Source organism: Bos javanicus, chromosome 3 (genome assembly GCF_032452875.1).
Source record: "Bos javanicus breed banteng chromosome 3, ARS-OSU_banteng_1.0, whole genome shotgun sequence".
In the NCBI taxonomy this organism is placed as follows: Eukaryota; Metazoa; Chordata; class Mammalia; order Artiodactyla; family Bovidae; genus Bos; species Bos javanicus.
This window is the reverse complement of record NC_083870.1, coordinates 59,817,460-59,832,723: the sequence shown is the minus strand read 5'-3', so window position 1 is coordinate 59,832,723 and position 15,264 is coordinate 59,817,460. Positions and strand designations below refer to the sequence as shown.

At 40.1% G+C, this 15,264-nt stretch overlaps 1 protein-coding gene across 1 annotated transcript in view; it reads right to left on the bottom strand.

Moving 5' to 3' along the window:
- The window catches only part of LOC133244375 (uricase), a 107,731-nt gene extending 99,092 nt beyond the window's left edge, over positions 1-8,639 (bottom strand). The window contains exon 1 of the mRNA XM_061411437.1: positions 8,374-8,639. Within this exon, the coding sequence (XP_061267421.1) occupies positions 8,374-8,439 (66 nt within the window). The 5' untranslated portion in view covers positions 8,440-8,639. The remainder of the gene's footprint in view (positions 1-8,373) is intronic.
- Positions 8,640-15,264: the final 6,625 nt, after the last annotated feature.

The following is a 15,264-nucleotide window of genomic DNA, read 5'->3' as shown; positions in this document are numbered from 1 at the left end:
TAATGAAAGTGAAAGAGGAGAGTGAAAAATTGGCTTAAAGCTCAACATTCAGAAAACGAAGATCATGGCATCCAGTCCGATCACTTCATGAGAAATAGATAGGGAAACAGTGGAAACAGTGACAGACTTTATTTTGGGGGGCTCCAAAATCACTGCAGATGGTGACTGCAGCCATGAAATTAAAAGATGCTACTCCTTGGAAGGAAGGTTATGATCAACCTAGATAGCATATTAAAAAGCAGAGACATTACTTTGCCAACAAATGTCCATCTAGTCAAAGCTATGGTTTATCCAGTAGTCATGTATGTATGTGAAAGTTGGACCTATTATACAGAGTGAAGTAAGCCAGAAGGAAAAACACCAATACAGTATACTAACGCATATATATGGAATTTAGAAAGATGGTAACAATAACCCTGTATACGAGACAGTAAAAGAGACACTGATGTATTAAAAAAAAAAATAATAAAGCTGAGCACCGAAGAATTGATGCTTTTGAACTGTGGTGTTGGAGAAGACTCTTGAGAGTCCCTTGGACTGCAAGGAGATCCAACCAGTCCATCCTAAAGGAGATCAGTCCTGGGTGTTCATTGGAAGTACTGATATTGAAGCTGAAACTCCAATACTTTGGCCAGCTGATGCGAAGAGCTGACTCATTGGAAAAGTCCCTGATGCTGGGAAAGAGTGAGGGCAGGAGGAGAAGGGGATGACAGAGGATGAGGTGGTTGGATGGTATCACCGACTCAATGGACATGAGTTTGGGTAGGCTCCAGGAGTTGGTCATGGACAGGGAGGCCTGGAGTGCTGCAGTTCATGGAGTTGCAAAGAGCTGGAGACAACTGAGCAACTGAACTGAACTGAACTGAATGGTCTAGTGGTTTTCCCTACTTTCTTCAATTTAAGTCTAATCTGACAATAAGGAGTTCATCATCTGAGCCATAGTCAGCTCCCGGTCTTGTTTTTGCTGACTGCATAGAGCTTCTCCATCTTTGACTACAAAGAATATAATCAACCTGATTTCCGTATTGACCATCTGGGTTATACAATAAATCCTTGTTGCTTACCTGTTTTATTTTTTATTATTTATTTATATTTGGCTGTGCTGGGTCTTTGTTGCTGCGCTGCCTTTTCTCTAGTTGCAGCGAGCAGGGACTACTCTAGTTGTGATTCACAGGCTTCTCATTGTGGTGGCTTCTCTTGTTGTGGAGCACGGGCTCTAGGGCTTGTGGGCTACGGTAGTTGCAGCTCTGGCTCTAGAGCATAGGCTCAGTACTTGTGGTTCACAGGCTTAGCTGCTCTGTGGCACGTGGGATCCACCGGATCAGGGATGGAACCCGTGTCTCCTTCATTGGCAGGCGGATTCTTTACCACTGAGTCACCAGGGAAGCCCAGGAATGATTTTAAAAGGTAACTTTAAATAAAAAAGGTAACCATTTAAATTCTATAGCTTTAGAATTCTATAACTTGTTTCAGCAGAAATTGAAATCTTACTTCATTTAAAGTAGGCCTGCAGGCATCCGGGGCTTTGTTGGCTGTGCCAGTGGTGAGGACTGAGGATTTCCCTTCTCCTGCTCTATCAGTGTCTTATTAATTCACTCTTAGAGATAAGAGCATTGACAAGGTATGCCATGGAGATTAGAGTTACAGCTGAATTAAATAAAAAGTCAACTAGAGTCATGAGTTTTCCTTGTAAAATCAACTCTCAATTATTCCCTACGTGGCTTACTATTTGGTTGATTTTCCACAAGGAATGTTAATACCAGGCTGACTTTCTCATGCTATCAGCATTCTCTCAAATCGACAGCCTGTCCCCCACTGGTGAGTGCCTCTCAAGGGAAAGTCCTTTTAAATGCCACTCACCTAAAGCAAATCATAATTAGGACGGGAAATTAGGTTAGGAATGCTGTGCATTCCCAGGCCAAATAAACTATTCACTCAAAATTTTGAATCATTAGTACCAGAGTCCTGCTTCCTATAATAGGGAAAAACTGGTTGCTGGTAGAACTGTACTTTTCCTTAAGACAGATGATATTTTGGAAGCATACTTCTAAAAGTCTAATCCAGAACTCTGGGTGACCCAATAACCTGCATTTTCACAAGTGGGTCCTAGAGAATATGAGGGCATGTTCAGGGCCTTCATTGTATTCTAAGTAGATCCAAGGAGCATTCTTCCAGCTGTTGCTTATCTTTTTTTCAGTTCCCCCTCCCTTCCAAGCCAACATTGTGTAACAGGAATATCAAAATGGCATCGGTATTGCCAACAGAGCTATTTAAAATAGAGGTGGGAGGCCATCAAGGAAGAGTGACTGACATATGTCTCAGCCCAGATGGGGCTTTCCCTAGTGGCTCAGCAGTAAAGAATCATCCTGCAATGCAGGAGTTGCAGGAGACACAGGTTCAATTGCTGTCGGGAAGATCCCCTGGAGAAGGGCATAGCAACCCACTCCAGTATTTTTGCCTGGAGAATCCCATGGACAGAGGAGCTTGGCAGGCCAGAGTCAGACAGGACTGAAGTGACTTAGCATGCATGCACTTACAGCCCAGATGAAATCTGAGCTTCAATCACGATTGTCTCAACATAGGCATCCAGAACATCTTCCCAATGATCCAGAAACTCAAAATACTTATTTGACCCTTACCCTAAAATAAGTCATGACAGCTTATCTATCCATTAAGGACAAATACTTCCTTTCTTGTGTCATAGTTAATCATAATTCCTGCCGGACAATTTTAACCATTTTATGGCTTGTGCCTTATAAGCCCCTGACTCACTTTCCAGGAACACTCTTGTTTTACCAAATCTGTATCTCCTGAACTGCAAATCTTAAGATCCCGAATAAAGTTCTTTGTTCTTTGCAGCCTTGATACTGATTATTGTTTGACATTTGATATGTGTTTTAACTTAATGGAAAGTAAATTACAGGAAACACTTCCAATCTCAGGATAAAAAGTAGGATTTTTTTTTAAAGTTGAACATTCAAAATACTATAAAATCCATTGAGGCCAGATACGATTTTTTTTTTCTATTATATATGAGTGAAGAGAGTTTAAACATGTGTTCTTGACTAAATATGCTATCCATTTATTTCCCTTGATTAGTGATTTTTTTTCACTTTTTAAAACCCAAAGCTCGTTCTTCAAAAAATCTTATTTAGGATCCCAATTTTTAAACAGATAAAACAAGGCTACACTGGTTGAAATGAAAATGGAGGCCCAGAGCCACTTTTATGCTCATCACTTAGCAACCTGCAGATCCCAGAAAAACTTCTGTGCAACCCTAGGGTTCTGTAACCAGTGGTTTGTTCCATTGCTCAATATACTCTTAATTTTATTATTGGATCAAGCCAATCTTCAGAGAAATACGTATTTGAAAAGTGATTTGGGCCTTATTAGAATTGTCAGACTTCCCAGATAGCACTAGCAGTAAAGAATCCACCTGCCAAGGCAGGAGACACAAGAGACACAGGTTCGATCCCTGGGTCAGAAAGAACCCCTAGAGAAGGAAATGACAACCCACTCCAGTATTCCTGCCTGGAAAATTCCATGGACAGAGGAGCCTGGCAGGCTACAGTCCATGGGGTCACAGAGTCAGACATGACTGAGCACACATACACAGAATTGTCTGAAAGTATAGAATTAAATTTATTCAAATTGCATTGTTATCCTTTTTTTTTTTAAATTAAAATAGATTTACTTAAAAAGTAACCCAAGGATCAAGAGTTATATTTAGTATAATGGCCAAAAGCATAGACTTTGGAACTAGATTGACCACGTTTCAAATCCCAGCCTTTCTATTTATTAACCACCTGACCTCAAGCAAGTTAGTTGACTTCCCTATGCCTTTGCAAAAAAGGAGATGAGGACAGTAATACTATCTACCTCAGAAAACACTGTATTAACATGCTATATATAAATGAGAAATAAATGAATTCTAGTTTATAAAGCAATCAGAAGAATGCTATAAAATGCAATAAAGTGAACGGCCAAAAAATTCTTTTCTGTAACCTCAGTATTAAGAAACTTTCTTTCACCCAAAAATATGTATTTTTATTATGAAAGCACTGTGATTCTTATAAATGAATACTTCTTCACTGTGGCAAAAATACGAAGATATGTCTCTACTTCTCCCTCTAAGGCCCATGGGAGAAAAATTAGATGACTTCTCACTGAAACCATACAAAGCCCCAGAGTATTTAAAAAGTAATCCATGTAACTACTACTAGGTCTAAGCTGGCACATAAGTATATAAAACCTATTACTCTCTTTGGGCTACAAGTACTCTTTCCATTACACCACCCTGCATTCTAGGTGGAAGGAACCACAAGCCCAAAGAAATGAATACAGAGCATGTTTATAAAGTAGTAAATATAAGAAAATAGCATAGGTTTTTATTTACCAAAAATTCATATTAAATTATTATGTATCATTAATTTAAAATATTAATATTAAATAATATAAACTTCATAATAGTAGATGGGGAAACAATGGAAACAGTGACAGACTTTATTTTCTTGAGCTCCAAAATCACTGCAGATGTTGACGGCAGCCAAGAAATTAAAAGACGCTTGCTTCTTAAAAGAAAAGCAATGACAAACCTAGACAGCACATTAAAAAGCACAGACATTACTTTGCCAACAAAGCTCCATATAGTCAAAGTATGGTTTTTCCAATAATCATGTATGGACGTGAGAGCTGGACCATAAAAAAGGCTAAACGCTGAAGAATTGATGCTTTTCAATTGTGATGCTGGAGAAGACCTTGAGAGTCCCTTGGACAGCAAGAAGATCAAACCAGTCAGTCCTAAAGGAAATCAATCCCAAATATTCATTGGAAGGGTGGATGCTGAAGCTGAAGCTCCAATACTTTGGCCATCTGATGTGAAGAGCCAATTCATTAGAAAAGACCCTGATGCTGGGAAAGACTAAGGGCAAGAGGAAAAGGGGGCAACAGAGGATGAGATGGTTGGATGGCATTACCAACTCAATGGACATGAGTTTGAGCAAATTCTGAGAGCTACTGAAGGACAGGGAAGCCTGGCATGCTGAAGTCATTGGAGTCACACAGAGACAGACATGACTGGGCGACTGACCAACAACCAAATGTGCCGAATACCTATTCAACAGGCCCTCTTTTGAGTATTTTACACATATTCGGTCATTTAATTTTCACAACAAATCTGTGAAGCCAGTAAAATTATGATTCCCATTTTACAGATAAGGTAATTAAGAGTTGCAGAGATTAAGCAATGACACATAGGTAGTAAGTATCAGGGTTAGGACTCAAACCAGTTTTACCTGACTCCAAACCTGTGTTCCAAACTGCTCACAAAACATGACTTCATGTGACATACGTGAAAAATAGGAATGAGAAAACTTATGTAAGACATACTGCAAAGAAGGAATCCATGGAGTTCAGCAACTGTTCCAATGTATTAGAGAAAGGGAGGGAGTTAAAGATGACTCAAGTTGGAAATGTGAGTAACACGGAGAATAGGGACGGTGTTCAAAGAGAGAAGTCAAGAAGAGCTGGCTTCTGGCAGCCGTGATGAGTTCATACGTAAACAGCACTCCTTCCAGAGCAGGAAACAGTGTGTACAGCAGAGTGTTACTATTTTCACGCTAGTTTATGCTACTCAGCCATCAGATTTTCCAAAAGCCTAGGCAGAGGCTAGACTGGAACTCCTACTTCTTGACAGTCTGAACAGATTTTTCTATCCTCCTTTACTATTTGAACAATAAGCATGATTTTAAAAGTGGTCAGAAGAAAAAGAAATCAAAGAAAGGTGCTAGTTTCTTAAGGAATGGGTAGTCTTTTTCTCTAGGAGTTAAAGCAATGAACACATCCTTCTGCACAAGAGCCACCAGTATTTTGGCAAGAGCTATACAGGGAATATCAAAATGGGCAGTGCCATCTCAGCAGAAATAGAAGTTCCACTTTTTGTGAAAACTTCTGTTTCTTCCACAGCCACCATCATGACTACCACCACCACCATCACAAAATAAGGGGAAATTTTTCTGAGAAAAAAAAAATTCATGATTGAAAAAAAATGTTAGGTTTCTGCTTTTAATTAGTTGTTGGCTTAGGCAAGTAACTTGACTTTTCTATGCTCACCTAGTTCCCTCCTCTAAGGACTTGGTAGGTTGTTTAGATTTTATTTAGCTCAGTCTTCGCTTGGACTGAACTGATGCTACAGTTGTGTCCACTGTTTTATATTCCATTATTCAAAAAGGTGGAGAGGAGAGACCAAACAATATTACAGCTGAAAGTACTGCTACTGTTTATTTTGTGCAATTCCTTCAGTTTATAAACAAACAAAAAAAAAATGAGGCACAGGGTCTTGATTCAGCTGGTCAGCAACAAAGTCCAGTCTAGAACTGAGCTACTGATTCACAGTTTGGGCTTTACCCAATGCACCACTGTGTCCTTTCTAACCAGCTGGTTTAGAAATACTCACCTTTGGACTTCCCTGGTGGTCCTGTGGTTAACACACCATGCTTTCAAAGTAGGGGACATGGGTTTGATCCCTGACCAGGGAACGAAGATCCCACATGCTGCGTAACACGACCGAAGAAAAATACTCACCTTGGATGAACTCAGAGTGAGTCACAGGGAAAAAAACAAACAAAAAATATTAGGCCTCACTGACTGGAGAGAGATTTATGTGTAGGACTTAAGGTTCTTATAAAATGAAATTTCATAACACTCCACTTGAGACATAAAAAAAACTGTGTTATGTGCTGTTTATAGCACAGTATAATAGCAAAGTCTTCAGACAGAATCTCTGGTCTCACCACAGCAGACACAGCATACCCTCAGAAAACCTGCTGCTGTGACTACAAAAGGAAAGAGATGGTACCTTTCTACCTGAGAGTGCCCACAACAAAATCTTCAGTTGGCTCCCACTTTGACTTTGCTGCTAGAAAAGGAAAAGAAAAAAAAAAAAAAGACGATGTTCTGAACTAGGCATACAGGAGAGAAATTGGGTGATAGAGGGTGCCAGCCAAGTCCTCCAGCAACATCCCAGGTCCCCATCTTCAATTCTCTTTTTCTTTACTGCTGACCTTTAGAAGGATACAGAAATACTGTTGTAAATAGAAAACTCAAAAATGGAAACTCTGGTGAGAGTCAGCTGGCACTGGTGAAGGAGCTGTGCGCAGAAGTACATGCTGTCTGCACCAGGGGCTGGCTCTGCTCACAGCCTCTGTGGTGAGCTGTAAAGCTTCATACAACCATCTGGTGGACACCCTGGAATTCCACAGAGATAGGCACTAAATGGACACAGAAAAGACTTACAAAGCCAATTCATTGTTTTCATAGATCAGAATCTTTTTACCATCTAGACAAGAGTGAAAATGAAAAAATGAAATTAACTGCTTCCCCCTTTTGAGGTAAAAGCAATCTGGAAAACAAAATAACTGCCCACTCTGAACATAAAGGAACATATCTCCTCTGACACTTGTGTGCCTCAAGTCTTCCAAGGGGTTCTTTTCTTAATGATGTGGCTTTATGCCGTTTACAACCCCAGATCCAATATACTTAGTATATCTCTTACTCTAAAATGAACTTTTTTTTTTAAAGTTGCACTAATATTCATTTATTTATTCATTCATCAATAAATATTTATGAGTATCTCTGATGTGCCAGGCACTATTTCGGGTGCTATGGATATAGCAGTGAATAAACTAAATTCCTGTCATGGAACTTATATTCTATTTGAAATCTCTCCCTAGATGTTTGTTGAATCAGTGAATGATAAATAATACTGGGGGTAGCCTGTGAGAATTAGGTGAATTAGAGCATAAAGATGTGCTCAGTTGCTCAGTCATGTCTGACTCTTTGAAACCCCATGGACTGTACCCCACCAGGCTCCTCTGTCCATGGTATTTTTCATGCAAGAATACTGGAGTGGGTTGCCATTTCCTCCTTCAGGGGATCTTCCAGACCCAGGGATCAAACCCTCATCTCCTGCATTGGCAGGCAGATTCTTTGCCACTGTGCCACCTAGGAAGCCCAGTTTAGAGATGGGCTGTGAGCTATATAAAACCTAAGATTAAAAAATATATACATATATATTTTATAAATTGATCCTTGAATTTCATCTCATTCCCGTTCAACTCTCTCTTTAGGTTTGTCTAAACTGCTATAAAATAAAATAGAAACAATTCCTAAGAACTATTTCTCCCAAGACACTGAGCATAAAATAGCAACAAAGGAAAAAGAGGTCCTTATAAACAGAAAAGAAAATAGAACCTGGTAATGATCACCCTCATCCAGTGAAGTCCTACCTCCTTCTACAAGCATCAGTTTTTTAAAAAATCCAGTGAATCTCAAAGACCAGCACTAAGATAAGTAACAACCTGGTCGAAAACTTACTTCAAGGAGGTTCAGAGATGACCTTCCACAGCCTGGACTTTGGGGTTCCATGTTGATTAAGTTCATCTGAACCAGTGGTTTACTGCTGACCTCCAGTCGGTGGCATCTTAATTTTCATAGTGTCCTGGGTGGTGCAGCCAGTGGAGGGATGGGTCAGACAAACTCAAGTGTTTCATAATGTAGTCAGGCACAGAGCAAGTCCTTTGCCTCTGGGAAGTAAAGTTATGAGGATAAAAGCTTATGACGGAAACCACTTCTAGCATCAAGGAATGTTAACAAACAGGGCAACATAGACAACAAAGCCTAGGTAATTATTAAAACAAATGTCCAAAGAAAGGCCATCATTGGATGAAGCTATCTCTCTCTTTACCCTCCTAAGCTTACTGAATGAAAGAGGTTTATTATTACATCAGGAAAAGTTAAAAAAAAATACCAAAGCACATAATATTTGCTACCAAAAATAATGCTACCTTCATCTCAGGGTAGTTTCTCCTTAGAAGGCAAACTTATAATAAAAGGAATGAACTAGGTTTTATTTGCCCTCACTCTTGTATAAAGTATCATAAATATTACTATTGGCTATATTCATATCCAAGAAAAGAGCTAAAGTCAAACAATAGTTTTCAAATAATACCAAGGATATGCAAGTTAAAAAAAAAATCCTTAAAAAAAACCCCGAAATATAAACATGAACAAGAATATAAAACAACTTGATGAGGTCTAGAGTACAAGTTGCTTCCATCCTGAGGAGAGAATTAAGAGGTAGGTTCAAATCCTGATTTGCTCCCTGGATCATCCTCTCAGGCAGTTCCTCACAAGAAGGACAACTTCATTACCAGTAATGATTAAGTAGTTAGAAGCAGTTCTTATTTAATTACAGGAACCCAAGTAATGATGAGCAATAGATATAAAATACATATATTGAAAGAACATGTACAAAACTAGTATTATTTTTGTGAAGTATCTTGTATCAGAAAGACTTGGGGAGGGGGAGATAAATGGGGTGGGGGTGGGGGCGGGGGCAGGAAGCAGATGTAAAATGAGGAGAGGAAGCATAAGCAACACTTGTAAAAATGGTTGTTAACTAATTCTAATCTCTTGCTTTTTAAAACTTTCAAAATATTTTGAGTATCGGTTCTCTTCTTCTTCTCTTTCAAGTTTTCATTCTTTTCTCCAGTTTCCTTTTATAGCTTTTCTCCCTTTGGGGACTTTTCCTTTTTCTTTGTCTCCATCTTCTCCATACTGCTAAGCTCCAAGGTTCTGTGGTTAAGAAAGGGATGATATGAGAAGAGAGAATAAGAGTGTGACCAGAATTAGAGACTGAAACATTTACCTCTCTTAAGCCCTAGCTCTATAAGGATGTCTTTATAACCTGGTAAAAATGATCACAGAACATGGCAGAAATGAAGACTTAGGAAAGAAAGTCCACCATTATAAAGTCCAGTCATGAAACATGTTCAAACATGCACAGTCATTTGCTGCACCTCCATATATTCCACCATCTGGATTTGATATTACATAAAAGCATAATAGGAAGCATTGAATGCCAGAAGGTGTGAATGAAAGAGATGACTAAACAACACCTCGCCAGTGACCGAAATCCAGTGTTTAAGATGGACGGGTTGTTGTCCATACATTCTTGGAAAGCCAAGAAGTGTGGCTTTCCAGAGCTGTTTCAGATGATTTCGCATTTCAAAATGCATGAAAATTGTTCATCTTGTGAAATAGGCATAATCATTGCTGGCATTACAGGGACTTAAAAGGGCCACTATGTACCCAGGAAAACAACCCGATACATCTTATAATAAATGTACACCCTCCATCCACAAGTAAAGTATAAAATGAAACAAAATACACAAACAGAAAAAATAAAGAATGCTAATGAAGATATCTTGAAAGATAACCACCAGGGGCTTCCCAGGTAGGGCTACTGGTAAAGAACCCATCTGCTAATGCAGGAGACATGAGACACAGGTTCCATCCCTGGGTTGGGAAGATCCCCCGGAGGAGGGCATGGCAACTCACTCCAGTATTCTTGCTTGGAGAATCCCATGGACAGAGGAGCCTGGTGGGCTACAGTCCATAGTGTCACAAAGAGTTGGACACAACTGAAGCGACAGCATACACACCATTATTTTTATTATTAAGCTACTGGAATATTTTGAAGTGTTAATTGCCTTTCTTTTCCTCCTCTGTGAGTTTTTATTTTTCTTTCTTAGTGTCCTTCATCGTCCTTATCATCTCCTATGTGGTCATCCTACTGAAGCTGAGAAGCCGGTCTTCTGAGAGCCGGCGCAAGGCTCTGTCCACATGCAGCTTACATATCATCACTGTGCTTCTGGTCCTGGTGCCCCCCATGTTCATGTACATTCGACCCTCCACCACCCTGGCCGCTGACAAACTCATCATCCTCTTTAACATCGTAAAACCACCTTTGCTGAATCCTCTGATCTACACGCTGAGGAACAGTGAGGTGAAAAATGCCATGAGGAAGATCTTCAGGGTCAAGCGGAGCTCGGGGAGAGAAGTCAAACTACAAGGCTTCTCATGAGCCTGGACTTGGGAGACTTCCTGTCTTTGTAGCATCTAAGACGGTTTTGCATCTCTGGTCTGATTCTTGTAATGACAACTCTTATTCTTTTTCTAATAATATTCCACTCACCCCCTCAATCTTTGCAGATTATCTGCAATGAGTGAGGCACTAGGAATACAAATAAAAGTAAATTGTAATCACTACAACAAAAAAAAAACCTGCTTCCCAATTCAGGCTCATAGAAATGATACATTTATTGCCTCCAAGTAGTTTTGGGACAAGACAGAAAGTGGAAGATGGCAGCAAATCATTTTCATCATTCTTCCAGGATCTTAAGAGAACACAGTGGTTTTGTAAAGGGGACGTATGTTTCTTGCTGAACATCGAAAAAGTGTCTTGGCTAAAAATAAAAAGGGAAGAAGACTGTCATAAATAGATTCCCTCTGATCTAGGTTGGCGGCTGAGGGGAGAAGAGAGAGAGAGGCGGAGGCTTGCAGATTCTGAAAGCAAAGTAGCTCATGTCCTACCAGAATACTAGTGCAGCAGCGAGACCCAGAGATCAAAGGCTGCCTGCTGTGTCTCGGCTGGGAGAGCACAACAACCTAAGTACAAAACTTTCAGATAAAGTCCGTCAGGTCAGGTCAGGTCAGTCGCTCAGTCGTGTCCGACTCTTTGCGACCCCATGAACTGCAGCACGGCAGGCCTCCCTGTCCATCACCAACTCCCGGAGTTGGTAGCTAAAGGTAAAGCATATCATTCCCACAGGTGATGTATAAATTAAGGTTTTTAGCTTGGCAGCATATTGTACCTGGTTTGAGCAAGAAAAGAATGTATTACCTTAAAAGTGGAATTTATTGGAAGGTTATAGGGAAGTTCAGGCTTTCCAGATGGTGCTAGTGGTAAAGAACCTGCCTGCCAATGCAGGAGAATGAGAGATGTGGCTTCAATTCCTGGGTTGGGAAGATCTGGAGGAGGGCATGGCAACCCACTCCGGTATTCTTGCCTGGAGAATCCCACGGACAGAGGAGTCTGGCAGGCCACAGTCCATAGGGTCACAAACAGTCCGACATGACTGAACCGACTTAGCATGTACGCATGCACAGAGGGAAGTTCAAGGAACCAAAAGCAATTTGGGAAGATCTAGCTTCAGAAGGGGAAGATTGAAGTAATTTTGATAACCTGAGTAACAGGAAGTACGGGCTTCCTTCAGGGTGTTGACACCAAGTTCATCAGCTACAATTTTTTCCCATCCTGAGTCACTCCTCACAAAATTTAAATTCCAGGAAAAGCTGGATGAAACTTCCTTAGATCCCTTTTCAGCTAAAGAGGGTAGAATAACTTGTCTGATACTTGCAGGAGATGGTAGGTATTGGAAGCGTTAATTCCTGAAAGGAAAATTTAACTGCTATTACAAAACATGACAGAAAGAATGGATGCTGGACAGGCATAAATAATACATGCCAACTATAGGTGCCAACTTTATATATACATAAATCTCATATGGTTGATCACTTTTTTAAAAAAGTATTTATTTATTTGATTGTACTTGGTCTTAGCCAGGGCATGAAGGATCTAATTCCCTGACCAGGGATGGAAACTGGGCCCCCTGTGCTGGGAGTGTGGAGTCTCAGACACTGGACCACCAGCAAAGTCCCCTGGTTGATTACTTTTTGATACACTGTTCATGTGTAATAATCAACTGGAAGAAGTTGAGGTTCAATTTTTTTGAGTATTCATCATGTCACTCTCCTGTTTACAACTATTCACTGATCCTTCATTCTTTCCAATTCCTTTATATTCTTCCAGTCCTTGCCTATCCCTCCAGCTTCGTCCTCAGGCCCCTTCCTTCAGCACTGTACATTCCCATTATACTAAGGGACATGCAGTTCCTTGAATACATTATCTTAATATTCACAAGTTTTTACACATGCTACTCCCATTGCTTGGAATGACCATCCCTATTCCTTGTCTGCCTGCAGAATCCTCTCACCCAAATCAAACACTTCCTCTTTAGGATATCTTTTTCTCCCTAATATCCTTTCCCCATCACTTCTCTTCATCATGGTTCAGTTCAGTTCAGTTGCTCAGTCATGTCCGACTCTTTACGACCCCATGAATTGCAGCACGCCAGGCCTCCCTGTCCATCACCAACTCCCAGAGTTCACTCAGACTCACGTCCATCGAGTCAGTGATGCCATCCAGCCATCTCATCCTTTGTCGTCCCCTTCTCCTCCTGCCTCCAATCCCTCCCAGCATCAGAGTCTTTTCCAGTGAGTCAACTCTTCGCATGAGGTGGCCAAACATCATCATGGTATCCCCAAATAAATTCATTTTTCTATTACAATTATTTGCTCATATATTTGCCTCACCTATAGATACATGAGCTTTTAGGAGTAGTTTCTGAATATATAGTTGTTGAATTGGGACTTCCTTGGTGGTCCAGTGGTTAAGACTTCGCCTTCCAATGCAGGGGACTCGGGTTCAATACCTGGCTGGGGAGCTAAGATCCCACATGCTTCAGGGTCAAAAAACCAAAACACAAAACAGAAGCAATATTGTAACAAATTCAACAAAGCCTTTAAAAAAAATGATCCACACACCAAAAAAATCTTTAAAAAAAACTTGTTGAATATATTAGTGAAATTTTCCAATTATATACCACTATTCACCCAGGGCTCACTCTGCTTGGAGTTATACACAGGAGATACAGTAGGGATTCATACAGAACATTTACTACCACATTAATTCCCTGTTAGGGGTATGCAGTGGGGAAGGAAAAGTGTTCTAGGAAAGACATAGGTTTTCATTAGAATCTCTTAATATTCACTATTCCTTAATTCCCATGTCTACTTGCAAGCACAATGCACCATTTCCTGCCTATTTTATTTGCTGATATTACTTTTGCAAATTTTATTTGTCTTCATTTCATTTCTGAAATGGTAAAGTTCATACTTCAAATTATTTATAAATTACTAATGAAATACTGGTTTTACATTCCACTGTACAGCACTGTCCCCTAAGAGCATGCATGCAGGAGCCACATGGCCTGGGTGTGCATCCTGGCACTGGTCAGGTGACTCTGGGCCAGAATATTCGAACTCTGTGCCTCAGGCACCTAACTGATAAAAGTAAGGTCTGTAATAGCACCCAAAGCATTGAATCATTGAGAGGGTTAAATGGGTCACAGATGTAAAGCACTTAGAACACTGGTTGGCAGGTAAAAAGTGCTAAATAAATGTTAGCCACCATTCTTATTGAAATAAAATGTATACCCTACCACAGTATCACAATTTTTTGTCATGAAAATAATACAGTACATGAGAAGTATAATTACAGAAAGCATTCAGAAAACATGAATTTGTTTCTATCACAGTAGGATTCAGGTTCTTTGGTGTAATAATCAGGACACAAGAAACAGTTCAAAACCACTGTAATTTAAAACCACCCTTAGGAGCTAATGAATGAATGGGGGAAATAGGATAATATGCGGACATGCTAATTCACCTCAGCCGTGTCTGACTCTTTGTGATCCCATGGGTTGTAGCCTGCCAGGCTCCTCTGTCCATGGGATTCTCCAGACAAGAATACTGCAGTGAGTTACCATGCCCGCCTTCAGGGGATCTTCCCGACCCAGGAATCGAACCCGCGTCTCCTGCGGCTCCTGCATTGGCAGGCAGGTTCTTTACCACTAGCGCCATCTGGGAAGCCCAAAATAGGGTAAACAGAAATCCAAACCCACTCAGGGATGCTTTCTCACACAAGAGCTTAGTAACTGGGAAATAACCAAATAGGAGCCCAATGAGATTATTTAATCTGAAGTGGCTAAGAGAGGAAGGGGATTGCCTCTAGTTGGGAGAATTTACTATGAAACTGACCTTTGATAAAGGAAATTTAAATAACTTATCTACTCACTGTAAGTCCAGTTGAAATGAAGTTGGTACCATATAAAACTGGCTTTCCTAGTTTTCTAAACATGCTGGTCACTCAGTAAGATTTATGTAATAAAATATGTTGTAATCTTGTTCAGGAGTTTCCAAATTGTCACACTATTTATATGACAAGATGCTTGGAAAGACAAACATTTCTGTAGTTTGTGCTTACTACAAATTGATTAAGGACACTGCATGTTTTTATAGTCATGAAAATAAGCATTGGCCCTAATGTCCAGGATTAAAGCCAATTGATCTTAAGGACAGACAAGCTTTAAGACAACTTAAATCACTAAAATACCTTCCCTCCTCCCTAATCTCTCAGAGTTTATCTTTTGATGGGATGTGTATTAATGAGTCAAATCAGATTACTGGCTAGGGAAAAATAACTGTGCTATTTTGGCATGTTTGGAATAACATGAGGATGAC